Below are 26745 nucleotides of genomic sequence, written 5' to 3'. Positions count from 1 at the left end.
CAAGGATGGTGGGAAGCTGAGGGGCAGACAGGGGCCAGGGTCCCAAGGGCTGAGGGTGGCTGACAGTATGTCACAGGTTCTGGCAGAGGACAGGATCCCCATGGCAAAGAGGGGGTCTTCTGAAGCCACCTCGGAAGGAGATGAGGCTGTGAATGCGGGGCTGGCTGTGCAGAGCTCCAGCCCCTTCAGAAAAGGAGATGTCACTTTCAAAAGGGCTTTTATTAAATCCTCCCCACACGATGTCTCCTGCAATCTGCCGCAGCTCTGGGGCGTGTCCTGTAGGGAAAGGCCCTGTTTTCCCTGAGGCGGGGCTGGGCTTGTCCATGGGTCCGTGGAGCTGGCCCTGCTTGGCGCCCTGGCGTGTGTCTAGCTGCTTCTTGCTGGGCACAGAGCTGCGGGGTCTGGGGGCACCGGGAGCTAAGGGCAGGCTCTGGTGCAGGGGTGGAGGCCTGTCTCTTAACCCATACCCTGAGGTGCTCCTGAGATCCTGGGTCCACCCTGAGTGGCACGGGGAGCAGCTGTGGCCGGTGCTCCTTCCTCGGCCAGTCCTGGGGAAACTAAGCTCGGGCCCTTCTTTGCAAAGATCGAGGATGGGGTGGGTGTGGGGGACCCATGGGGAATGGCCTGAGGAGCTGCGTGTGAAGAGGGCGCGGGTTTGTTGACTGCAGCGGCCTGGAGCGCCTCTCTCCTCTCTGAGCCTCAGTTTCCCTTTCCGTCTAATGAAGAACATGCCGTCTCAGTGTCTCAGTGCTATTAGGACTTGCCCTCAGGAAGTGGCCTTGGACGAGCGTCATGTTATTTTCACAACTGTCCTGCGACGTTGACCTGGGCACGTCATGGAATGGCCCATGTCCCTCTGCTGCATGGACGTCGCTGTCGGGAGTGCGCAGCCAGAGGCGGGGCCAGATGTGCGCCTGGGGGTGAGGGGAGGCGCCCCGGGAGGGCCTCACAGGAAGTTGGGCTCCCGCACCACCAAGCAGGGTGGGTTCCCGCCGCCGCCGCCGCCGCCACCGTCCAGGGGCCGGTAGACAAAGTGGAAGTCGCGCTTGGGCTCGCTGCGCAGCAGGTAGCCCTTGATGCGGTGCGGCAGCGCGTCGTCCGCCAGCTGGAAGCAGCGCCCGTCCACCAGCACGAACAGCCGGTGCACCTGCGGCCGCGCCACCGCGAACTTCTCCGCGCACTGCGCGCACAGCGCCTGGGCCTGGGTGTCCGCCCGCGACGCCAGCGTCCGCGCCTGCTGCTCGGGCTCCAGGTACGACACGCAGATGAAGTCCTGAGGAGACAGGCGGGGCCTGTGGTCACGGCGGGGCCCTGTCTCCCCAAGCGCCCTCTCCCGGCCCAGGCCCCTCCCTGGATGGATAGCGGGTGGCGGGCGCCGAGCGGTCTGTGAGTCCGGCACCTGCGCCTTTCCGGTCTCTGCCGCGAGCCTGCAGAGGGGCCCGTCCGCCTGGCTTCCCAGCTGGGCCGACCGTTCTGGGAGATGAATTAAGGGGCGTCTCGGAGTCCCTGCAACGAGGAGCCGGCGCTCCCCCTGGCCGCCGGTCCACAGGCTCCCCATCAATCATTCATTCATTCATTCATTCATTCCCTCCCCTCCTCCAGGTGAGTTCCCTGCACCCCAGGCGCAATGCTGGGCACGGAGGGCAGCACAGATAAGAAGGGAGGTGCGGGCCCGCCCGGGCATCCCATAGTGCGGGCGGGCAGCACAGTCCAGCCCCTTAGGGCTGCAAGGGCCCTGGGGCTCTGAAGAGCTGCGTGGGGCAGGGATTGGTAAAGCGGAAGGGGACCGCGTGAAGGAGGCTGGGCGCAGTCGGGTGGGGAAGGCCCGGCATGAGCAGGGCGGGCAGGGCGAGGCGACGCCTGCGGGCTGGGGCTGGGCACTCGCAGCACGAGCAGGGCGCCCGCCCGTCGTCCTCCACCCCTAGGGACCCAGCCCCACACCTGCCGGGCTTTGAATTTGCTCCCACTGCCTGTGTGACCTTGGTTCGTCGAGCCTCGGCTGTAAAGTGGGGTTAGCGCCCGCCTCCCAGAAATGGGCGAGCAGGCGCTGGAAGCTCCGGCCCGGAGCAGCCTCGCCTTCCCCGGGGCTCAGGGCTGCAGGCAGAGACGCTGCGCGCGGGGCTGCCCCCTTGTGGCAGGATTGGGAACAGCAGGCCTGCGCGGGAAGCGGCTGAGGATCCCGGCTCGGCGGAGACCGGGATGGCCACTGGTGGCTAGGGCTTAGGCGAGGCCGGGCTCCTGTCAAGAGCTTCACGGGGACCGCTCATTTCTTCCAGGAGGGGAAAAGCCCGGCCCACTCCCTCCGTCTTAGTGGCTACCTTAGGGCTCCTTGTCCTCCATTAGGCCTCCTAGGGCACTATCCACCTGCTGGGGACTGTCCAGCTCTGGGCTTCCCCTCCCCAGGGAAGGGTGCCCACCCCTCAAAGCATGGTGTGCGGAGGAGGCACTGGGAGGGGGCAGAGGGTGATGCCCTCCCCAGATCCCAGATGTGGTGCTGAGGGGACCCCCCCCCCGAAGCTTCCATCTCCCAAACAGTGGGTGGTCGGTTTCACCCACACTCTGCGTGGCTCAGCATCAGGAACCCCTAAGGTAGAAGCAGGAAGTACGGGATGCCTGGGCCAGGCTTGGACCAAGAGTGTCCATGTCCCTACAGTCCGTGGGAGGCCGGGGTGTTGGGAGGGGATGGGAACAGAGGTGTGCTGGAGCTGGCTCACACCCGCCAGGGAGAGCCGACTGCATACACTTCTTTCCAATTCCACATTCAGTGATGCCAGGTTGAAGTTGGCCATGGAGGACTCACACCATGGAAATGGACAGAAGCTAAAATCAGAGCTTTTGTTTTCTCCCCAGAGAGTCAGTTATTAAATTGATTAGCCATAGTCGGCCTGTGTGGGCAGGAAAACTGAGTCCCAGAGTGGGGTAGGGATTGCTGAGGGTCACACAGCAAGCTAGTACAGAGCCGGGTCCAGAACTCAAGCCTCCTGTCTCCCAGGCCTGGGCTCTGCTTATTATAGATGCACCATCTTGAAAGTCAGGAGTGGGGCTCAGGACCGGTGTGCTCTGGGTGTCAGAGGAGTGAGTCTGCATAGCTGCTCACAGCTCTGGATGTGCCTGGCTCACTAGTTCAACTCTCTCCCTTTGTTACACACGCAGTCCCGCTCTGTCCCAGGCCCTGGGCTTGGCGCCCCTGAGGCATGTGAACCATGGGCTGTGCCCTCCCAGAGGTGACAGCTTCATATGCAGAGGATGATAGGATGTGATATGCACTGTAAAGGGGGAGGCCGCAGGAAGCCCATAGCAGGGCACCCCACCCAGCCTGTGGGAAACGGTGTGTGCGTGTGTGTGTATCAGGGAAGGCTTCTCGGAGGAGGGGCTGTTGGAGAAACTGAGTTGTCTTAAAGGATGGGCAGTGACAGCCAGTGAAGAAGGGGAGATTGACCAGTGAGGGCAAGAGGTTGAGCAGCCAGTGAACTGGGCTGGGCATGTTTGGGGAACTGGGGGCAGCTGGATTTGATGCAGCCTGGGGGTGGGTGGGGTGATGGAGTTGGGGAGGGGCAGGACCGGTTTGAATACTGAGTCTGCATAGAGAGAGGTATGGGGAGGGGTGGGCCACTGGGTTGGTGGGGGTTACGCAGACCCTTGGCAGCTGCTGCATTTGTCCAGGGACTAAGGAGCAAGGCTGTAGATCAGCCTGTGGGCTCCTTAAAGCAGGGACTGGGATGACAAGTCCCCATCTCCAGCCCCTGCACGGTGCTGGGTCCTAGGAGGCGCTAAGGAATGATAGGTGTGTCTCATTCCTCCTGCACCCTTCCTGCTTGCCCAGGGGAACACCGATGCCTGCTGATATGTTTCTAGATGCACCCAAGTCCTGGATACACTGGCAGCAGGGGCTGGGGGCCCTTCCTCTGGTGTGGGGAGTCTCACTGCTCCCCTAAGGCAGGGCTGGGTGGCTGGAGCAGCCAGGTGATGTCACGGCTCCTTAGCCAGGAGGCAGCAGGGATGGTGTCTGGGACATGGTCCCACTGGGCCCCTCCCGCTCTCAGTCCCAGGCCTCACCTGCACGGAGGAACGGGAGGCCCGGGCCTTGTTGAGCGTACGCCGGCGCTCCCAGCGGTGGATGGAGTCCTGCACCTCCACACTCAGCTGCCGGGTCACCGTGATCTTGTCATAGCTCTTGATGTGCTCCAGGGCCCCGTAGGTGGTGGTCAGATAGTAGGAACCTGCGTGGACAAGGGTGTGGAATCTGAGCCAGGACTGCCTCCGCCCACCAGAGGCAAGGAGCTTGGCCTGCCCCACCCACCTCCTCCAAGCCCCACCCACCACCACTGCTTGAGGCACATCTGCAACACCTGCTTCAACAGCTGAGCTCAACCCCACACCCACCCTCCAGCCTCAGAAAGTTTCCTAGAGTCCAGCCCTGAGCTGTCTGGGCCCTGCTCAAAACTTTTCACTGGCTCCTCTTGGGGACGAAACTCTTGCTTATTTAAAAAATGATTTTTAAAACATTAAAAAATTTAAAGGATACACAAGAAACAAATCAAAACCACAGTGAGATACTATCTCACACCAGTTAGAATGGCAATCATTAAAAAGTCAGGAAACAACAGGTGCTGGAGAGGATGTGGAGAAATAGGAACACTTTTACATTGTTGGTGGGACTGTAAACTAGTTCAACCATTGTGGAAGTCAGTGTGGCGATTCCTCAGGGATCTAGAACTAGAAATACCATTTGACCCAGCCATCCCATTACTGGGTATATACCCAAAGGACTATAAATCATGCTGCTATAAAGACACATGCACCCAGATGTTTATTGCGGCACTATTCACAATAGCAAAGACTTGGAACCAACCCAAATGTCCAACAATGATAGACTGGATTAAGAAAATGTGGCACATATACACCATGGAATACTATGCAGCCGTAAAAAATGATGAGTTCATGTCCTTTGTAGGGACATGGATGAAATTGGAAATCATCATTCTCAGTAAACTATCCCAAGGACAAAAAACCAAACACCACATGTTCTCACTCATAGATGGGAATTGAACAATGAGAACACATGGACACAGGAAGGGGAACCTCACACTCTGGGGACTGTTGTGAGGTGGGGGGAGGGGAGAGGGATAGCATTGGGAGATATACCTAACGCTAAATGGCGAGTTAATGGGTGCAGCACACCAGCATGGCACATGTATACATATGTAACTAACCTGCACATTGTGCACATGTACCCTAAAACTTAAAGTATAATAATAACAATAATAAAAAAAGAGAAACCTCAGTGTGGGGAAAGGGGTGGCCAGGAGACAGGGTGGGCAGGAGACTTCTCACTGTGTGTGTATCACATATAGATGGTCTCTGAGTTATACTATGGTTCCATTTATGATTTTTCGACTTCACGATGGTGTGAAAGTGATATACATTCAGTAGAAGCCATGCTTCCAGGACCCATATAACCATCCTGTTTTTTACTCTCAGTACAGTATTCAGTACATTACATGAGATATTCAACACTTTATCATAAAATATGCTTTGTGTGAGGTTTTTTTTTTTTTTTTTTTTTTTTTTTTTTGACTAAGTCTGGCTCTGTTGCTCTGTTGCCCAGGCTGGAGTGCAGTGGCATGATCTCGGCTCACTGCAACCTGCACCTCCCACGTTCAAGCGATTCTCCTACCTCAGCCTCCTGAGTAGCTGGGATTACAGGCGCATGCCACCATGCCCGGCTAATTTTTGTATTTTCAGTAGAGATGGGGTTTCGCCGTGCTGGCCATGCTGGTCTTGAATGCCTGACCTCAGGTGATCCGCCCGCCTCAGCCTCTCAAAGTGCTGGGATTAGAGACATGAACCACCGCGCCTGGCCTGTGTGACTGATTTTTGACACACACACAATAGGCTTTTTGATGATTTTGCCCAACTGTAGGCTAATGTAAGTGTTCTGAGAATGTTTAAGGTAGGCTAGGCTATGATGTTCAGTAGGTTAGGTGGATTAAATGCATTTCAACTTAAGATATTTTCAACTTATGATGGGTTTATTAGGACACAACCTCATTATAAATTAAGGAACTTTGATATGCTTTAGAATTTTGAGCCATGTGAATGCATTATCTATTCTAAAAATAATTTTTAAGAAGAGAGGAAATTTTAATTATGGTTATACTGTTACGTGCAATTTTTAAAGATTTTAAATAAGTATAAAATTTGAATCATTTATGTATCCGTTTCTTAAGTTAATTCACACATAGCTCACTGGAGCCTCCAACTCCTGGGCTCAAGTGATTGTAGGCTGATTTTTACATTTTCTATAGAAAAGGGGTCTAGCTATGTGGCCCATGCTGGTTTGAACTTCTGGCCTCAGGTGATCCTCCTGCCTTGGCCTCACACATATTCTTAATACACAATGTTTCCTAAAGTAATTTAAGCTTTGAGATACTTCAGACTGCAAAATTTCATGAACTTTTAAGATAAAAGGCAATATTTTACATGATGCTTACAAATTCGTTCCCCTGAGCTTGTTTGGGACTTTGGTTAACAGGTTTGAGAAATACTAACTTTGTTAAGCCCCTTCATTTTAGAGAGAGAAAACCGAGTCCCAGAGAGGGAAGGTGGCTTGGCCAAGGTCATGGGGAGATCAAGGGCCCAGAGGAGCGCGAGGAGACCCTGGACACCCTGGTCTCTCGGGTCTCCAGCGCCGCCCACCTCCATGGTGCTTCCTTGGGCTTTTCTACCACTGGACAGGCCTTTCTGCCCAGCCCTTCCAGTGCCAGGATGATGATTTTTTTCTTTTTTTTTTTTTTTAGATGGAGTTTTGCTCTTGTCGCCCAGGCTGCAGTGCAATGGCGCGACTTGGCACAGTGCAACCTCCGCCTCCCAGGTTCAAGCTATTCTCCTGCCTCAGCCTCCTGAGTAGCTGGGATTACAGGCACGCACCACCACACCCGGCTAACTTTTTGTATTTTTAGTAGAAATGGGGTTTCACCATGTTGGCCAGGCTGGTCTCGAACTCCTGACCTCAAGTGATCCACCCGCCTTGGCCTCCCAAAGTGCTGGGATTACAGGCGTGAGCCACCATGCCTGGCCAGGATGATGATTTTTGACATGAGGCAGATTCTGCTAGTGCCACACTCAAATCGCGTCTGCCTCTTCTACCTAACTGAACTGTGCTTTTATTTGGGGAAGTAACATCAACTGAAATGCTCACTTCCCAGACTCCCTTGCAGCTTGGGTAGAGGCAACAGACTCTGCTGTGGCCCCTTAGGTATAAATGGAAGGCTGGGTGGGGCTTCCAGGAAAGCCTTTGAAAGAGACAGACTCAGTGGATGCATCCCTTTGGGTTTTTGCCTGTCACCCTTCCTTCTGCCCGGAACCCAGAGGCATTACTGGGGGCACTGCAGCTGTCTTCTAATCACAGGTGACAGACACAAAGCCAAAGGCCCACATGCTAAGAAAAGATGGAAAGAGCTGGGACCATAGTTCCCTGGATGCAAAATGCCATCCTTACTAGGTGCTTCACCTGGACTTCTTGATGCAAGAGACAAACCAATTCCTTGCTCTGACTTAAACCACTATTAGTTACTTTTGTGAGTTACGTGCAGCCCAAAGCATTCCTAGCTGTTACACTGGGTGAAGCTGGCCCACACATCTCCACCAGTTCTACAACCAATATGGGAAAAGTTCACACCCTGGTCCAGTAGGTGGTGAGGTGGGGGGTAAGATAAAAGGGTTTATGGCCACAGGATCACCCACCCTTTCATAGCAGTATAGAAAGATGGCTGGGCATGGTGGCTCACGCCTGTAATCTCAGCACTTTGGGAGGCTGAGGCGGGCAGATCACTTGAGGTCAGGAGTTCAAGATCAGCCTGGCCAACATGACGAAATCCTGTCTCTACCAAAAATACAAAAATTAGCCGGGCATGGTGGCACGTGCCTGTAATCCCAGCTACTCTGGAGGCTGAGACAGGAGAATCACTTGAACCTGAGAGGCGGAGGTTGCAGTGAGCTGAGATCACGCCACTGCACTCCAGCCTGGGTGACAGAGTGAGACTTCATCTCAAATTAAAAATAAATAAAAATAAATAAGAGACATTTTTTGAAAAAACGAAATTAAAGCTACCATGGAGGTTGGCTTGGTGTCCCTGATAAGAGAAGAACCACTAAACCACTTATGTATCTCCATTTTGAGTTAGGTTTAAAGCCCCAGGCCAGGAAGTTGGCTCTGGTGCCCCCAGCCCTTGCTGCCCCGAGTCCATGTCCTCTACCTGGCATCCCTCAGTCATCCTGTTTCCTGTCTGGCTTATGTCTTCCTGGCTGGGAATGGAAGAGGTGAGTGCAGTGTGCTGACTGTAAACCTTCAGTTTTGGAGTCAGAGAACAGGATCTAGGTCTTTGCTCCGTAGCAGCTAGCCCTGTAATTCAGGTGAGCTAATGGCCTCTCTATGCCTCAGTTTTCCTCATCTGCAAATGCCATAAAGTTGTGAAAAGGAAAGGAGTATGTGTAAAGTACAGGGCTTCGGAATGTATGAATAACGCGTGGTGGCTACGAGGCCTCAGGGAGGTGCTCTGGGGGTGTCTCACCCTCGCAGGTGAAAGGGGAGCAGCCACGCCCTGCTGCTGCACTCTTGCCTTGCTGGAGTCTGGCTTCTTCGTGAGGCCTCTCTCTCTGCCAACCTTCCTCTTTGACTTGGGGCCATGAAATGCCTGCCAGGACCACTAGGTGGCAGGCGGCCCCGCCGTGAGTTCTGGAGCAGGCTGTTCTCTCTGGGGCGAATGCGTTGATTGGAAAAACCCACTGCCCCTAGAAAGATACCAGCCCGGCATGGCCAGCTGTCAGGCAGACTAGGGAAGGGACATGGGCAAAGGGGTCCAAGAGGGCACTTTTGGGACCAGCCTAGCCAGGATTTTAGCAAAGGCTAGGATTCTGGGCTGGCTCCAGCAAGGTGCCCAGCAGCTGCCTGGGTCACCTGTCTGCCCCATGACTTCACAGGGGCAGGGGGTGGGGGGAGTGGGAACACAAGAGAGAGGCTAGAAAGGGGGCTGGGGTCCCAGCAAGCTGGCACTCAGGCCCTTCCTTGCACAAGTCCCTGATGTCTCCTGCCCCACATGCCTGCTGCAAGGAAGTGGGACCCCGTGGCTCATCCTTTGCTAAACTGCAGCACGTGGAACAGGCTGAGAGAATTTGAAGGTCCCAAGGTGCAAAGAATCCGACTTGCAGGCTTTCTGTTGAACACAGAATGGCTTGCTCACCTGAACTACAAAACACTGGAAGGCAGGGCCCAGCTCCAACTCTCATCCTGCCCCATGTGCTAAGGTCTGAATGTTCGGGTCCCCCTACCCCCAAATCCTATGTTGAAATCCTAACCGCCAATGTGATGGTGTTAGGAGGTGGGGCCTTTGGGAGGTCATCAGGTCATGAGGGTGGAGCCCTCATAAATGGGATTAGTGCCCTTATAGAAGAGGTGCCAGCTGGGCGTGGTGGCTCACACCTGTAATCCCAGCACTTTGGGAGGCTGAAGCAGGCAGATCACTTGAGATCAGGAGTTCGAGACCAGCATGGCCAACATGGTGAAACTCTGTCTGCACTAAAAATACAAAAATTAGCCAGGTGTGGTGGCACAGGCCTGTAATCCCAGCTACTTGGGAGCCTGAGGCAGGCGAATTGCTTGAACCTGGGAGGCGGAGGTTGCAGTGGGCCAAGATCATAGCACTGTGCTCCAGTCCGGGTGACAGACACTCTGTCTCAAAAAAAAAAAAAAAAAAAGTGCCAGAGAGCTGTCGTGTCCCTTCTGCCATGTGAAGATACAACAAGAACCCACCATCTATGAACCAGAAAGTGGGGTTCTCACCAGACACTGAGTCTGCTGGTGCCTTGATCTTGGACTTCCCAGCCTCCAGAACTGAGAGACATACATTTCCATGGTTCCAAAGTTATCCAGTTTATGGTATTTTATTAAGCATCCCAAACAAACTAACACCCAGCCACCACTGCAGAATACGAGAGCACCCAGACAGTTTGAAAACTGCCAATCTAGCCTGATGACTTCACTTCTGCAAGCCAGAGAGGTTAGGTGACTTGCCCAGGGTTTCCAGCCAGTCAGAGGCAGAAGTGGGCCCCAAATCCAGCCTCCAAACTGCTCTTTTTACTCCACTTTGTGTTAGTTCTCTTAGATTCTGGCAACTTAAGTTCCCAAGAGTCTGGGGATTCTGGGAACCCCCACCTCCCACCCTCAGCATCTCTGAGCTCTGTCAGGGCTCAGTCTCCCTCCCCACCTGCACCGCAGAGGTTGAGGTGATCAGGTACCTCTGCACCACCACCCCACTAAGCCAGGAGGGCTAAGCTGGAGAAACTCAGAAACACCACCTCACCCGTGACCCTCTGCCCTGGGACCCAGATCCATTGAGATGAAGGGTCCAGGCTGTTGAAAGGTGGAAACCCCTGCCCTCGCTGGAGAGCCCCAAGGTCATCTTGATGCCAGAGGCAAACACCTGCAAGGCTGGCTGTCCTAGGTGCTGTGACCTCCCACACCCTGACTATTGAAGTAGGGCAGAGAGAGGTGCAGGGATGTGCCCGTGCCACCCACCCCCACTGCTGGCGTGCACAGCGTGGTGTGGGTTTGTCCTCTGGCCCTTGGAGCTGCCATGGGCAAGGTGTGACACTGCCGTGGTCAGACAGGACTGCCAGGAGGGACAGTGTGCCCTCTGCCCTCCCTATGGGGCCAGAGGTGGGGTGGGGGGCTCTGCCTACTCAAGTCTGACAAAAGGGCTGGATGCAGGCCATGCAGGCAGCCTTGGGCAGAATCTAGGAACTGTTTAGCACCTTTATGAACTTTTTTTGTACTTTGGCTTGTCCTCCAAATACTTGAAGTAGCCCAGAATTGACATGCTCTCCAGCCTCAAGAACTTCTCTCTTTCCACCCAAATCCCCTAGGCTTCTGGGAACAGGAAGAAGGACCCCAGGAGGCCATGGCGGGATTGGGGTGGGGGACGCAAGTCCATAGGAGAGGGCTGCTGGCCCAAGGATGTCCCTGCCCTTTTCCTGCTCAGCCACTGTGCCTGTGGTTCTTCTGTGTGCATGCTGAGAGCTTCCCTTCCTTGGGGAAACCAAGGAAGAAGGCCCACGAAGTCCTGATGAGGTAGAAGTCCCAAAATGTGGGATGCAGAATGAGGCATTCATTCATTCACACAAGGCTATCAGCCTTACTTGTCTTGTCCTACACCACAGCCCATGTGTTTGGCATGGATAAATGGGTGGGTGGATGAGTGGAGGGGTAGATGGATGGATGGATGGTAGATGAATGGGTGTGTGATTGGGTAGGTGGGTGGATGGGTAGATGGATATGTGGATGGGTAGATGAATATGTGGAGGGTGGGCAAATATGTGGATGGGTGGGTGAGTGAATATGTGGGTGGGTGGGTGGGGGAATATGTGGATGGATGGGTGGGTGGGTGAATATGTGGGTGGGTGGGTGGGTGGATGGGTAGGTGGGTGGGTAGATGGATATGTGGATGGGTGAATGAATATGTGGAGGGTGGGCGAATATGTGGATGGGTGGGTGAGTGAATAAGTGGATGGGTAGGGGGATGGGTAGATGGATATGTGGATGGGTGGATGAATATGTGGGTGGGTGGGCGAATACGTGGATGGGCAGGTGGGTGGACAGATGAGTGGACGGATGGATGGGTGGGTGGTTAGGTGGATGAGTGGATGCATGGATGGATGGGTAGGTGAATGGGTGGGTGGATCGATGGATGGGTGAATGGGTGGGTGGGTGGATGGATGGATGGGTAGATGGTTATGTGGATGGCTGGGTGAATATGTGGATGAGTGGATGAGTGCATAGATGGATGGATGGATGGATGGGATGGGTTAATGGATGGATGGATGATGGATTGGTGGGTAGATGGATGGATGGGTGGATAGGTAGATGGATATGTGGATGGGTGGATGAATATGTGGATGGGTAGCTGAATATGTGGATGGGTGGGTGGGTGAATACGTGGATGGGTAGGTGGTTGGATGAGTAGATGGATGCATGGATGGGTGACGGATGGGTGGGTGGATGGATAGACGGATAGGTGGGTGGATGGGTAGATGGGTGGGTGGGTGGGTAGGTGGATTAGTGGATGCATGGATGGATAGGTAGGTGAATAGATGGATGGATAGATGGCTACACTGGGCAGCAGATAACCATTGCTGAAGAAACCTTGGCTTTTCTTGAATTCCTGGACCTCCTGGAAGACAACTTGTTCCCATTACAGGACATTTTTAACTACAGAGAAAAAAAAAGGTAGATACAGAGGTCCCAGTGCCACAAGCCAAAGTTATATATGACAGTAAACGTCATGGCTTTAACACGCTCCCCTGAGCTGTCAACAACTCATGGAACTATCTCATCAAACTATCACCCCAGAGACTGGAACATGCGAAAAAAAAATGTGAACAGATGCAAAGAGGGTCTGCTCATCTCAAGAACCACAAAGCCCAAGGGGAACCCTCAGGGCCTGGGAGGATGGTTCTCTCCTTTGAGGCTGATGTCTCAGAGGGGAAGTCAGGGCTCCCTCAGAGCTGATATCTGGACTGGCTGCCCCTCAGGAAATTCTTGGTGGATGGGTGGCTGAGGCTAAGTGGGTGGGAGGATGTGGTGGGAAGGAGGAAAGGGGAAGGGAAACTGAGCGTGGGGTGGACCAAACCACACCTCTGCCTTCATCCTATTGGGGAGCACAGGGCTTCTTACTCATATCATTAACTTCCCAGTGATGGAGGTCCTGACCCAGGGCTTATGAGCAAGGGGCCGAGAGTCCCTGGGGGTCACCCCTGTCTAAGAACTGATTGTCACTGTCTGTCAGACTCTTACTGTGAGCACTGCCTGCCACTTCAGCCCCTTCTTTTACACTACTACCTCCTGCTGTTCCCGCTACAAAGACTGCCTTTTCCCTTTTTTTTATCAGCTGGCTCCTATTTATCCTTCATTGCTCAGCTCAGATGTGACCTCCTCCAGGTAGCCTTCCCTGACTGCACAGTCTGGGTAACATGCTCCTATGCCTTCTGGGATTCCAACTATTCCAGCACTTGTTATGTGGAGGTGGCACAGTCTCTTGACTGGCTCATCTCTCCCCCTAATCTGTGAGCTCCTGCAGGACAGGACCTGTGTAGGATTCACATTTGCATCCACGGGTCCAGAGCTCAGCCAGTCTGGTATCCAGGAGGTGCTTGTTGGGCCACCTAGAGTGCCCGTGGCATGGCTGAGTTGGGGGTGTGCAATGCACCTGATGGGCAGGGGGTGGTGACTCACCCTCCCCCAGCTGCAGGGCGGGGTCCATGAGCTCCATCATGTACTCCACGTTGAGAAGCATCTCCGTGAGGTTGCTGCGGGCCAGCACATACATAAGCACAGGCAGGAAGTCATCCGCCCCATAGGGCTTCCCTGGGAAGAAGAAGGAGGCAGAGGGAGATGAGTTCCCGGCTTTCCTTGTGAGATGCTCTCTGCCCAGGGTAGGGGACAGTGGTTTGCTGAGTGTGGATGGCGATCCCTGGAAGAGGAATGTTCCCGCTCTCTTATGACTCTCAGGACAGAGAGGACCCAGGGAGCAGCCTCCTCAGGAGGCCTGAGAAACAGTCCAAGTTTAGGAAGAAGGAACTGAGAAAGTGCCCTCGGCTGGGTGGAGCAAGACCCTGACCCCCTTCCCCTTTCCTAGTCCTCCCTCTCCATGCCGCCCCCTGCTGCTTGCTTGACAGACAAATTCACGTCACATTTATTCGCGGACCCACCCAGAAGCATTCATGGCTCCTGGCAAGGTTCCCTATCCCCACTAATCATACATCTCCCTCCCACCTGCGAAACAGAAATCTCTTCCTTACCTAGACACTACGAGACCTGAAATGTCACCATTCAGCCTTCTTCCTTTTTTTTGCGTAAACAGTGCCCTTTCCTAAGGCCTTCTTTTAAAATGTAAAGACCCCTGGAAGTATCATCTCATCACTGCTGCCTTTGAGGGAGATGTTCACAGGGCTCAGAGCATCCTGACAGCAACAGACCCTTTGCGTGGCAGATGGAGGGTGCTCTATAAAGGAACAGTGGCAGAAAGGAGGGTGGGAGGTGGGTCCGAAAGATGCCTCCCCAGTGTGGCTCTTGGCTGGCTCTGAAGATTGCCCATTTGGCAACGCAAAGCCCAAGGCTGGAACTGTGGGTGGAGAATTCTGACCAGAATAGAATCTTCCTGCAGGCCCCTGGCTGGTCTTCTAGCCAGACTCTGCAAGTGCACTGGAGAAATGAAGCTTCGGTGAGCAGTTCTGCATGGTGGGAATGGCCACGCCTGGTCCCCAGCCCACCTTCTCACTTCCTCTAACCAGAGGGAGTCCAAGTCTCAGGCAAAGGTCTCCAGACTCAGCTGGGGGTTACCAGGTCTGGATGTGGACCCCAGAATAACCCATGCCAGTGCTGCTACCTTTGTGTTTTGGGTGAGATTAATAATCCATCCAAGCACATGCCAAGCAATGTATAGCTCTTGCAAAAAGTGTATTTCTACTTGACATGTTTACAAAGGATTTAGGGGACCATCAGGAAATAACACCTGATAAAACAGTAACATCTAAATAAAAATTTGAAAACCATCAGTACAAATATAAATTACTAGAGAGATGATACTATAGGAAACATAAAAATGCAAATAAGCAAGAACCTACACAACTACTCTTTTACAGCAGCAAATTTGGCTTTGAGTTTCCTGCTGGCCAAAGCAAAGAGGAAAACACAATCAGTTACATTCTCACTGTCCATGAAGAAAAAATAGACCTATTTCTTGGGGGAATCAAATTATTTTTCTAACTCTTAGCTTTAAAAGAAAATTTTCACATGTGGCTTCATTTGGGGACATAGAGAGACATGCCTGGTAAGTTCCTAACGCACACACGGATGTTTGACTCGTGATGGACCTACCATTGTGTCAGGTGCAGCTCATGGCAAGCACTTCCAGGGGAGGAAGCAACTTTCTTTTCCCTTTTTTTTTTTTTTTGAGACAGAGTTTCGCTCTTGTCGCCCAGGCTGGAGTGCAGTGGTGCCATCTCAGCTCACTGCAACCTCCGCCTCCTAGGTTCAAGCAATTCTCCTGCCTCAGCCTCCCGAGTAGCTGGGATTACAGGCATGCACTGCCATACCCAGCTGATTTTTGTATTTTTAGTAGAGATGGGGTTTCACCATGTTGGCCAGGCTGGTGTTGAACTCCTGACCTCAAATGATCCGCCCGTTGCAGCCTCCCAAAGTGCTGAGATTACAGGTGCGAGCCATGGCGCCCGGCCTTTGAGACAGGGTTTCACTCTGTCACCCAGGATGGAGTATGGTGGCTCAATCTCAGCTTACTTGCAACCTCGCCTTCCTGGGCTCAAGCAATCTTTCCACCTCAGCCTCCTGAGTAGCTGGGACTACAGGCACATACCACCACACTCAGCTAATTTTTGTATGTATATATTATTTGGTAGAGATGGGGTTTCGCCATGTTGCCCAGGTTGTCAGATTTCATAGTGAACTCTGCACATTCACATCTGTCCTCATTAACAATGAGGCTGCCTCCTCCCTGAATAAAAGACTTCAGAGAGCTAAAGTGACCCTCCTTGGCAACTGCATGCTACACTGCTGAGAGGCGCGGTGTGAAGGCCGAGTCTCCAACCCCAGACCTGGGTTCAAATCCCAGCTCTACTACTCACCAGCTGTGGACTGTAGCAAGCTCCTTCCCTCCTCTCGCCTCGGCAGGGAGGTTGGAGAATGAGGTGCCTGAGGATGTTTGAGGATTAATTGAAATGGCGCAGGTGGTCACAGCCATAGCAAAGCCTGAGGCAAAAGGAAAACTGCGTGCCCCATATGTGTTTATCAAAACAGCCTCTCATATTTTGAACCAGGTGGAAAAAGTTAACAAACGCGCTACACTCAAGAAACAACGACTGTATCTAAAATCTGGTTGCCAATCTGTTCGCTTTCTACTGTCAGCCATCACAAAAGTATGTGGGCCTGGAAACTGCAGGCTGATTGGAAGTGACTGTTCCTGTTGCACAGTAACGCAGAAACATAAAACAGACAACAGCCTGACTTCATTGAAGATGTGGCGGCCAGGCGTGGTAGCTCATGTCTGTAATCCCAGCACTCTGGGAGGCTGAGGCAGGCGGATTACCTGAGGTCAGGAGTTCGAGATCAACCTGGCCAATGTGGGGGAACCCCATCTCTACTAAAAATACAAAAATCAGCCAGGCATGGTGGCGTAAGCCTGTAATCCCAGCTACTCGGGAGGCTGAGGCACGAGAATCACTTGAACCTGGGAGAGAGAGGTTGCAGTGAGCCAAGATTGTGCCACTGCACTCCAGCCTGGGCGACAAAGTGAAACTCTGTCTCAAAAAAAAAAAAAAGTGGATATTTTGTTCATCATGGCTTTTCTTTGCATCAATTTTTATTTTTTAAAAAATACTGCATTAAAATAGTACTTATCTTGTCACATGAGCCCAAAGTTCCACTCTTAGTCATATATATACACCTGAGAGAAACAACAATATATTTCCACACAGAGACCTGCACACAAATGTTCATGGCAGTATTGGTCATAATAGCCAAGAAGTGGAGATGGCTCCACTTGTCCATCACTTGTGGATACACAGGCAAAATGTGGTGCATGCACACCATGGAAAAGTCTTTGGGAATAAAACGGAACAAGCTACTCATACATGCTGTGATATTGATATTTGTTCATTTTTTTGAGACCGGGTTATAAGACTGGCTATTTTTTTTTTCTTTTTTTATTTTTGGTAGAGACAGGGTTTTGCCATGTTGCCCAGGCTGGTCTCGAAGTCCTGGGCTCAATGATCAACCTGGCTCAGCCTCCCAAAGTGCCGGATTAAAGACGTGAGCCACCACGCCTGGCCGCTGTGATATTGATAGACCGTGATGATATTATGCTAAGTGAAAGAAGCCAGCCATGGAAGACCACATATTGTACGTATGATAGGATTCCATCTCTATGCAACGTCCAGAATAAGCAAACCCACAAAGACAGAAAGCAGATGAGTGGTTGCCTGGAGCTGGGCAGAAAAGAGAATGGGGAGTGATTGCTAATGGGTACAGAGTTTCTTTTTGGGGTGATAAAAATGATTTGGAAATGGAGTAGTTTTAGTTGTATGACCTTGCAAATATACTGAAAACCACTGAATCTTTTTTAAAAATTATGTGTATATATACATACGCGCACACACACACACACACACACACACATATAATTTATCTTTGTGGTTGAGTTTCTTGGGCATCCCCCTGCGTTTTGCCCCTAAGGCGAGTGTCTTCCCTCCCTGCCAGGGCTTGTAATTTCAGGGTCACATTCAGCAACCAAGAGGTCTTGTGTTCCTTGCCTGCGCAGTCTGTTCTAGCCTGGTGTGAGTAACAGAGACTAGTGGTTGCTTTCCTTCCTCCTGCATTGTCCAGTCTCTGTTTTCTTTTTCTTTTTTGTAGACGGAGTCTCGCTCTTGTCGCCCAGGCTGGAGTGCAGTGGCGCGATCTCGGCTCACCGCAACCTTCACCTCCCAGGTTCAGGCGATTCTCCTGTCTCAGCCTCCTGAGTAGCTGGGATTATAGGTGCTCGCCACCACGCCTGGCTAATTTTTGTATTTTTTTTTTTTTTAGTAGAGATGGGATTTTGCCATGTCAGACAGGCTGGTCTCAAACTCCTGACCTCAAGTGATCCGCTCGCCTCAGCCTCCCAAAGTGCTGGATTTACAGGCGTAAGCCACCGCACGCCCGGCCCCAGTCTCTGTTTTCAAAGTCACAGAACTCCTGACTTTTAGCCAGGATAGGGCCACCCCAAATAAAGACTCCATTTCCCATCTTCCCTCATAGCCTTGGCGGCCTTGTCTCTAAGTCCTGGCTCCTGCAGTATAACACTGGCACCATGGAGGCCTCCAGTCATTTTTGTCCAGTGAATGTGGATTCTGCTCATGGCCCGTCCTTGTTTAATTTTTTAGACAATGCGGCCCCTTGTGACCTGCCTTTCTGGCCACATCTGCAAAATGGGCCAGGAACACTGGTGCTGATGACATCCTGGGATGGAGGACACCCCAGATGTCCACAGGGCCACGGGTGAGAAACCCTGCTTGAGGGAGTAATGACTTTCAGCCAAAGGATGGCCCAACTGGGGCCCTAGGTCTGAGGACTTCAGGGCCGGCCATGTGGGTATGAGAGGCGCAGGGAGGGAGGGGGCCCAGGACTGCAGCTATGGAAGGTCCTTCACCTCCTCTTCTCCCCATGTTTTCCTTGAGGAATCTTGACCGACAATCCCATGTTCCTACTAATTTGACTCATCCTTCAAGATCTGCCTCCTCCAACTCCAAGAAGCCCTCCTGGGCTGCCCCAGGGTTACTGGTGCTTACTCTACTTTCCATCTTCCAACTTGAGATGACATTCTGCCTCCATCACCCTCCCACATAATATCCCACTGGGCTGCACCACGGCCCATTCCCTGAACTCTGAGTGCACTCTCCCCTCTCCAGGCCTTTGCACACACAGTTCCCCCCCGCCTGGGACCCCCTCCCTACCTTCCTGTTATCAACTTCTCCTTGTGCTCTCCCACATCCTCCAGCACAGCTGGACAGTTCCTGCTCCAGCTCCCATATGCCTTGACTGATTCAGAGCCTGCCCGCTTCTTCACATTGTGAGTATGCTGAGGGCAGGGATGGAGGCTGTGTGAGCCAGAGTGAGTCACTAACCCTCTCTGAGCCTCTCTCGCATCACTGCCTTTCCAGCCCCCAGCATAGGCTTGGGACGTAAGCTGCTGATAATGGACTGAACTATGCCCCATGTGTGTACTTACTGGGTGCCACTCTGTCCTGCCAGGGGTAGGGTCATGGTCATAGACACTGGGATGTCCTGTGGGCCTCAGACAGTGATGTGCTGGGAAATGCTTAACAACTGGCTCTCTGAAGGAAAAAAATCAACCTTGATTTGTAGCATTTGCCAATTTCCATGGATCTAAATATTTCCACAATTTCCAACTTCAAGCTACCAACAAGAACACAGAGCTGGGAAGAGTTAGATGCACACAATCAGCTCCCATGAGCTGGTGAGAGCTGACTCCAGCACACCATTGGCTTTAGTTTATCACGCCCAACCACATTTGCAGACCCTGATGGAGAGGAAAGGATTGAGCATCTTATCAAAACCACTCCCCACCTCACCCCCACCCAGGGCCCCCATTTGTTGAGGAAATTGAGGCTCAGAGATGGGAGAAATTTGCTCAAAGCCCTACAGCTGGTCAGTAGCAGAGCTGGGACTAGAAACTGGGTCTCTGGCTGTTGACGTTGGTGAGAAAGTATCCATACAGGCATGATAGCTCCTCATGGACCAACACAAGCTTCAAGCATTGTTTAAACGCTCTGGGTTCCAGCCCAACATTTTGGCAGTTAGGGCTGCCCTCTCCTTCCTGAGCAGCCTGGAACCCCAGGCTCAGGGCTAAGCCCTGAGCACATCGGGGCCTCAGGAAGTGCCACTGGGATGTTAGCTGCAAAATACTTCTCCTGTGAGCTGAACATCTGTCTTGGGTGGACCAGAGATCACGTCCCTTTGGCTGTGCATCCAAACGCCCTGCTGACTGCAGCCTCCACTTCCTGGTGATTTCTGCTTTCTTTTTTGCCAAGTCACATCTGTTTGCCATCTGTAGGTAGCTGATCACATTTCAAAAAGCTGGCTGGGGTTTTATGCATATTTCATCCGCTGGGAGATTTTGGAGAAGGAAAGCTCTCTTTAAGATCAAAATGAGCTGAAGGGGTGCTCAGCTGGGTCACACAGACAGTGAAGATTAGAAAGGCCCTAATTCCAGCCTGGGCAACATAGTGAGACTTTGTCTCTACTTAAAAAAAAAAAAAAAATCAGCTGGGTCTGGTGGCATGCATCTGTAGTCCCTGCTGCTCTGGAGGCTGAGGTAGGAGTACTGCTTGAGCTTGGGAGGTTGAGGCTGCAGTGAGCTATGATTGTGCCACTGCACTCCAGCCTGGGTGACAGGGTGAGGAAGCATTGTCTAAAAGAGGGGCTAGCAAATTTTTTCTGTAAAAGGCCGGAAAGTAAATATTTTTAGTTTCATGGGCCACACGGTCTCTGTCCTAACTATTCAACTCAGCCCTTAGAACATAAGCAGCCCTAGATGCTGAGTATGGATATGGGTTGTGTTCCAATAAAACTATTTGCAAAATCAGGTGGTAGGCCAGAGTTGGCTGGGAGGGCCACAGTTTGCAGAACCTGATGGAGAGGAAAGGATTGGGCATCTTATCAAAACTACTCCCCACCTCACCCCCACCCAGGGCCCCCATTTGTTGAGTGGGCTCTTACTGAAAGCCAGTGGCTGATGCTGCAACCCTGGGGCAGCATGAGGCTCATGACTGTGCCCTGCCCTGGCCCTCGCTTTCCACCATGATTCCCACTTAAGGCCACTTTTTTCCTCCCAGAAGTCTTCCTTGAAGACCTCCTTAGCTAGGGCCAATGACCTTGTAATGGCTCTCCCCAGTCCTGGCATTACAGAATGGGAAAGTCAATATCACACGTTAACTCAGAGAGGCCTTCCCTGACCACCCAGTCCCAGGACAGCAAACTCCTCCAACACTCCTCAGACCCCCTACCCTGCTTTATCCACCCCAGTTGCACGTTTCACCTTGGAGGATATATTTTGCATTTCTGTTTACTTGTTATTGCCTATCTCCCCTCCTCGAATGAAAGTTTTACTCGGGCAGGTACCTTACCTTGTTCAGTGTTTATATCTGACACCTCAACGGTACCTGGGTCTATAGTAGGTGTTTAATAAAAATATTTGCTAAAAGCATGAATGAATATCAGTTATCACACTGCAAGACGCTTGTTTATTTAATGCTTGTTTTTAGCTTGAATTGTGAACATCCTAAAAACATGGGCTGGGTCTTCTGGGTTTTGCTCTTAACATCTGCATTGTCAAAAAAAGTTTGTTGAACTGTTGAATGAATGAATTTATTTGATAAAAATGTATGACAGCAGGAAGTAGAGGCCATTTAGAACAGTAGACTTCAAATCTGTGTTTGCAATGGAAGCCTTTGGTAATGGGTACCTTATGCACAGTTCAGCTTCTCAGGGTGGGGCAGCAGAGCTGGCCTGCTCATCTCCTTTCAACTATGCCCCTCCACCGTTCCCATGGTGGCCCCCAGCTATGTCTGTGGCCCCTAGAGAGTTTCCTGGAAACAGTTTGAAAACTACTGATCTAGTCTGAACTTTCAGCTGCACAGATGAAAGAACTGAAGCCTCGGCAGAGAAATGGTTGGCTGGAGGTCACTTGTAAAGTCTGTGGCTGTCATGAGATTAGAACCCAGCCCCCTCTCTCCCACTGAGCTCCTTGAAGCTACCCTGTTTGGTTGCTTGCACTTTGCACAGATGCTGGTTAAGTCTCAGTTCTGCTTTGAGCTACACTGTGTCCCTGAGGAAAACACTCCAGCTCCCTGGGTTCCTCTTCAGAGAGCTCAGCCCACAAGCCAGTCAGCTACGCAGGCTGTGGGCTCTGAGGTCTGAAGCCACGAAGTCCCACTCTGGCTTGAAAAGGCATGAGGTTGGAGGCACTGCAAAACTCAGCCATGACTTGTGTCTGTCTTTTCTGAGGTCATCTCTGACCTCACGATGCCCTGGGGAGGCAGGCTGGAGAGGCCGGAGGGCCCCGGGTTTCAGCAAAGGACCTGGGTTCAAGTCTCAGGTCAACCACTCACCTGCTCATCAGGTGTGACCCTAAGCGTGCTACTTAACTTCACTGAGCCTTAGTTTCTTCAGCTGTAAAATGGGGATAATCACAGTGTCCACATCCCCTGGAGTGGTTGTGAGGATGACATGACAAGACAGATGGAAGGTGATTAGCATGGACTAGTAAATGCTAGACACAATTATTATGAAAGACAGGAGGGGAGTTTGTCCTATAAGCTTCAGAACATGACATCTTAGGGGGCCTGCACTCCATTTGTGTTGTGGGGTAAAAAAGCGAGGTTGTGAGTTACAACCTTTTGGAGAAGGAAAGCTCTCTTTCAGATGCCCCCCCCATTCCTGTCACCTGGATGTCAATCCCTAGGGAGACCTAGGAAGTCTTCCTATGCATGGATCCCTGAATGACCATATGGAGCATGGCCCTCCACCTCCAACCCTCCTCCATGCAATTGGATTTACATGAGTGAGAAGTACACTTCTATTGAGTTAGAGATGAGAGGGCTTATCCAGCATCAAATAGCAGCAAATGTTTATAGCAGCAAGTGTTTCCTTAACCAATTATCTATTTACCTATCTGTAGTTATTTCAAAAAGACTAGAAAGAAATTCACCAACATACTATTGATCAATTTGCAACAATAAACATGAGTGACTTTGATCATCAAAAATCAATTTTTTTTTTTTTGAGATGGAGTCTTGCTCTGTCACCCAGGCTGGAGTGCAATGGTGTGATCTCGGCTCACTGCAACCTCCGCCTCCTGGGTTCAAGCGATTCTCCTGCCTCAGCCTCCTGAGTAGCTGGGATTACAGGTGCATGCCACCATGCCCAGATAATTTTTGTATTTTTAGTAGAGACGGGGTTTCACCATGTTGGTCAGGCTGGTCTTGAACTCCTAATCTCATGATCCGCCCGCCTCGGCCTCCCAAAATGCTGGGATTACAGGCGTGAGCCACCGCGCCTAGCCCAGTTTAATTTTTTTAAACACAGATTTTAAAAAAATCAACAGCCTGACCTCCCTCCCTGTCCTCTATACCCCCAGTCAATGTCACAAGGCCCATTATTCCATACCCCTGGGGTCCCCATCAAGAGCCCTCCTCCCATCCAATTCCTCTGCGGCTGCCCCTGCCTGAACCAGCTGTGGACTCTTGACTTTGTGGTCTCTGCCAGGGAAGTGGATGGCAGGGGACCTGGGAATCTATCACCACCCGGTTGGCCCCCACATCCCACCACCTGGTCATTAGTGTGCTCCATCCCCCTGGGGTTAGGAGCCAGGCCCTGTTTCCAGAAGCTCACGTGGGTGGTATCAGGGTGTTTACATAGACTACTCAAGTAGCTGAGAAGGCAGCCTCTGGCCGTCAGTACACTCTGGGATGCCTCCTGCTCGGCATTCACATTAGAAGGTTCCCGAACTGCACCCCTACCCTCTTTCTCCCCCTCCCATCTTGAAGAGGTTTCTTGGGCTTGAGTCTGTTTCTCCCCAGCAGAGGACCAGTTCCGGATGACTAGTCTTAGACATCAAAGAGGTGGGAATGACTTCTTTGTCAAAGTAATAGAAGAGATGAATCTAGAAGTTCTGGCTGCTCTCACCAAGCCTCATGAAGTCCATGAAGAATCCGGTCTGCTCCTGATTCCAGGATGGAGGGCCAGTTTATCCAAAGCCATTTGCTTCCGTGAACTCCCCAATTTGCCTAACCCAGGACCCTAAACTTGTGATAGGAGAAAACACACTCGACCAGGATTCTGAAATTTGGGGTCCATTCCCAGGCTGGCCACTGGCATGGTGATAGAAGCACAGGCTTTAGAGTGAGCTGATACTAGGTTTAATCCTGGCCCTATCTTTCTGGAGAAGATAGCATGGCCAGTTAACGCAGATCTTGTGTCTCCATGTTTACCCCTTTCCTCACTGTTCCAACAGGTCCTGCTAGTGACCTGCCCTATTTTATTCCCCTTTCAAGCGGGCCATGAAAGTACCACATCAAGCTACTGTTGCTTGCATCATAGCAATGAGGCAGGCGGGCGAGGCATCTTCCCTGGAGGTGAGGGGGCTGGGAAGACTAGAGGCAGGGCTAGGCAGGATGGAAGTCAGGAGTGGTGGATAGGGAGGGCTGTTTTCTGTTTAAAGCAGTCAGTGGTGGAGGAAGTAGGTCAGTGGTGGAGGTAGGCGGGACTCGGGCTGGAGTCTGCCTCTCTGTGGGGTCACTCACAGCTCCCAGGGCTCAACAAAGAGCTGCTGGGCTGCAGACCACACCTCGGGTAGCAAGGCCATAGACTACACAGCTGCCCGATCACTTGCCAGGGGGAGGTGTGAGTTGAATGCCTGGGACCTCGTTCTAAAATTGCTGAACATCAAAGTCAGAATTGAAGTCAGTTGGGATCTGGCTAAGACTGCATAACCTCAATCTAATCATCAGGAAACATCTGACAAACACAAAATGAGGAACTTTCATTAAGAAAAGGTGGGGGTGGGGGAAAAAACCAGTATCCCTCAAAAACATCAATATCATTAAAGACAAAGAGTGGCTCATGCTTGTAATCCCAGCACTTTGAGAGGCCGAGGCGGGTGGATCACGAGGTCAGGAGATCAAGACCATCCTGGCTAACATGGTGAAACCCCGTCTCTACTAAAAATACCAAAAAAAATATTAGCTGGGCGTGGTGGCGGGCACCTGTAGTCCCAGCTACTCAGGAGGCTGAGGCAAGAGAATGGCGTGACCCCAGGAGGCGGAGCTTGCAGTGAGCTGAGATTGCGCCACTGCACTCCAGCCTGGGCGACAGAGCGAGACTCCGTCTCAAAACAACAACAACAAAAATACAAAGAAAGGCTGTGGAAATACAGTCACGCAATGCATAACAAACTTTTGGTCAACGATGGACCACATATATGACAGTGGTTCCATAAGATCATAATGCCAGACTTTTACTGCACCTTTTCTACGTTTAGATATCTTCAGATACAAATAGTTGCCACTGAGCTACAATTGCCTACAGTTTTCAGTATAGTCACATGCTGTACAGGATGGTAGACTGGGGGCAATGGACCATACCATATAGCTCAGGCGTATAGCTGTGCCATCTAGGTTTGCGTGAGTACACTCTAAAATGTTTGCACAACAATGAAATTGCCTAATGATGCATTCCTCAGATTGTATTTCCATCATTCAGCAACAGATATGAGATATTCCAAATTAAAGGAGGTTAAAGACACATGACAAGCACATGGAACATCTAACCCTTCATCAGATCCTGAACATGAGGGGGAAATTCTAAAAAGGACCTTATTAGGTCAAGTGACAACCTGGAAGTTTAGATAAAAACATTGTATTAACATAAATTTATGCAATGGACAACTCCACCGTGGCTATGTAAGAGTTATGTAATGTTACATACACACATGCCATAAAATACCTAGGAAAGCGTTTAGGGGTAAAGGACCCAGGTGTATGTAAGTTACCCTTACACTATTCAGACAAAACATTATGTATGCAGAGAGAGAAAGAAAATGATGAAGCGGAGGGGGTCGGATGTTAACAATTCACAAAGGGTCTGCAGGTGTCCTGTTTCTATGTACTGTTTCTAAGAGTTTTTGAAGTTTGAAATTATTTCCAAATGAAACGTTAAAAAAATAGAACTCTTTATTTGAAACAAAATCCCATGCAGAACCCCATGTGTGAAACAGGTACAAGCAGGGTTGTCTGGGGTGGAGCTGGCTTGGGGCCCGGCTTGTCTTTTGACCCTTTGGTGGCCCCTGGGGTGCCTTGGGGAATCCATCTTGAAAACCACTGAGTTCAGCTTCTGTATTTTTGGGAACGTGGCTGGGAGGCAGCTGTTCCTGTATCCTAACATCTAAACACACATTCATAAACTTTGATCCTCACAATAGCCCAGAGAGAGGCATTCCTAGCCCCATTTAAAGAGTGGGAAAACTGAGGCTCAGGAAGTAACTCCTTGAGCACCTAGGCTGTCCTATGTGCTGTCCCAGCCCCTGCATCACAACATGACAAGCGTTTTGCCCTCATTTTGTACACAAACAAAGGTCCAGGGAGATTAATGTCCAAGGCTATAGCACCGAAGCTGGGGTTCAAAACCAGGACCATGGATGAACCCCAAATCCTCTGCTCTTTGGATTTGGGGTTGACAAATCCCAAACCCATTTGAGCAGAACCTAATTCCACCCAGGTGAAGATGCTGAGGTCCAAATGGAGCAGCCCTGGCCTGCCCAGATGAAACTGGGAGTCATGGTGCTCCCAGTCCAGTGCTCAACCAGTGGTGGGAGGGAAACATTCTTTTTGTTCCTTGATAAGAAACCCATTGGTTTCTGGGGGAGACCCTGGCCTGACCTTCATGTCTCAGAGTCTCTCCAACTGGGCCTGGCTTCTGGATCTGCAGAGATTCCGGCCTCCCTCCCTCTCGCCTGCTGAGGATGGAAAGCAGCAAGCACCTCGCTCTGCTCCATTCAACCACATGCAGCACCAGCCATACCCTTTCCAGCAGCTGCCTTTCTTGCTCCTCCTCCCTACTCAAAATTAGCCATTCCTTCCTTGAATCCCTGCTCTCTGGTAAGTCTTTAGAAAGCGGATTCATTGTTAGCAAAAATCACGGTGTTTGATTCTTACCACAAGGACGATAACTATGTGAGGTGATGCCTATGTTAATCAGCTAGCTTTAGTCATTCCACAGTGTAGATATACTTGAAAGCATCATGTTGTACACAATAAATACATACAATTTTATCTGTCAATTTAACAAAGTCAGCCTGGGTGTGGTGGCTCACACCTGTAATCTCAGCACTTTGGGAGGCCGAGGCGGGCAAATTGCTTGAGCTCGGGAGTTCCAGACCAGCCTGGACAACATGGTGAAACCCCATCTCTACAAAAAATACAAAAATTAGCCGGGTGTGGTGGTGCATGCCTGTAGTCCCAGCTACTCAGGAGGCTGAGGTGGGAGGATTGCCTGAGCCTGGGGGGTGGTGCCACTATACTTAAGCCTGAGTGACAGAAGAAGACCCCGTGTAAAAAAAAACA

The 26745-nt window shown here is 51.4% G+C and overlaps 1 protein-coding gene across 1 annotated transcript in view; it reads right to left on the bottom strand.

Moving 5' to 3' along the window:
* Window positions 1-200: 200 nt before the first annotated feature.
* RIN3 (Ras and Rab interactor 3) overlaps window positions 201-26745 on the bottom strand; it is a 174589-nt gene continuing 148044 nt past the window's right edge. The window contains exons 8-10 of the mRNA XM_002825039.6: window positions 13289-13420; window positions 4057-4220; window positions 201-1273 (exon numbers count right to left, since the gene is read on the bottom strand). Of these exons, the coding sequence (XP_002825085.4) occupies window positions 947-1273; window positions 4057-4220; window positions 13289-13420 (623 nt within the window). The 3' untranslated portion in view covers window positions 201-946. The remainder of the gene's footprint in view (window positions 1274-4056; window positions 4221-13288; window positions 13421-26745) is intronic.

The sequence above is a fragment of the Pongo abelii genome, chromosome 15 (genome assembly GCF_028885655.2).
Source record: "Pongo abelii isolate AG06213 chromosome 15, NHGRI_mPonAbe1-v2.0_pri, whole genome shotgun sequence".
NCBI classification, from domain to species: domain Eukaryota; kingdom Metazoa; phylum Chordata; class Mammalia; order Primates; family Hominidae; genus Pongo; species Pongo abelii.
This window is presented reverse-complemented; position numbering and strand designations above follow the sequence as displayed.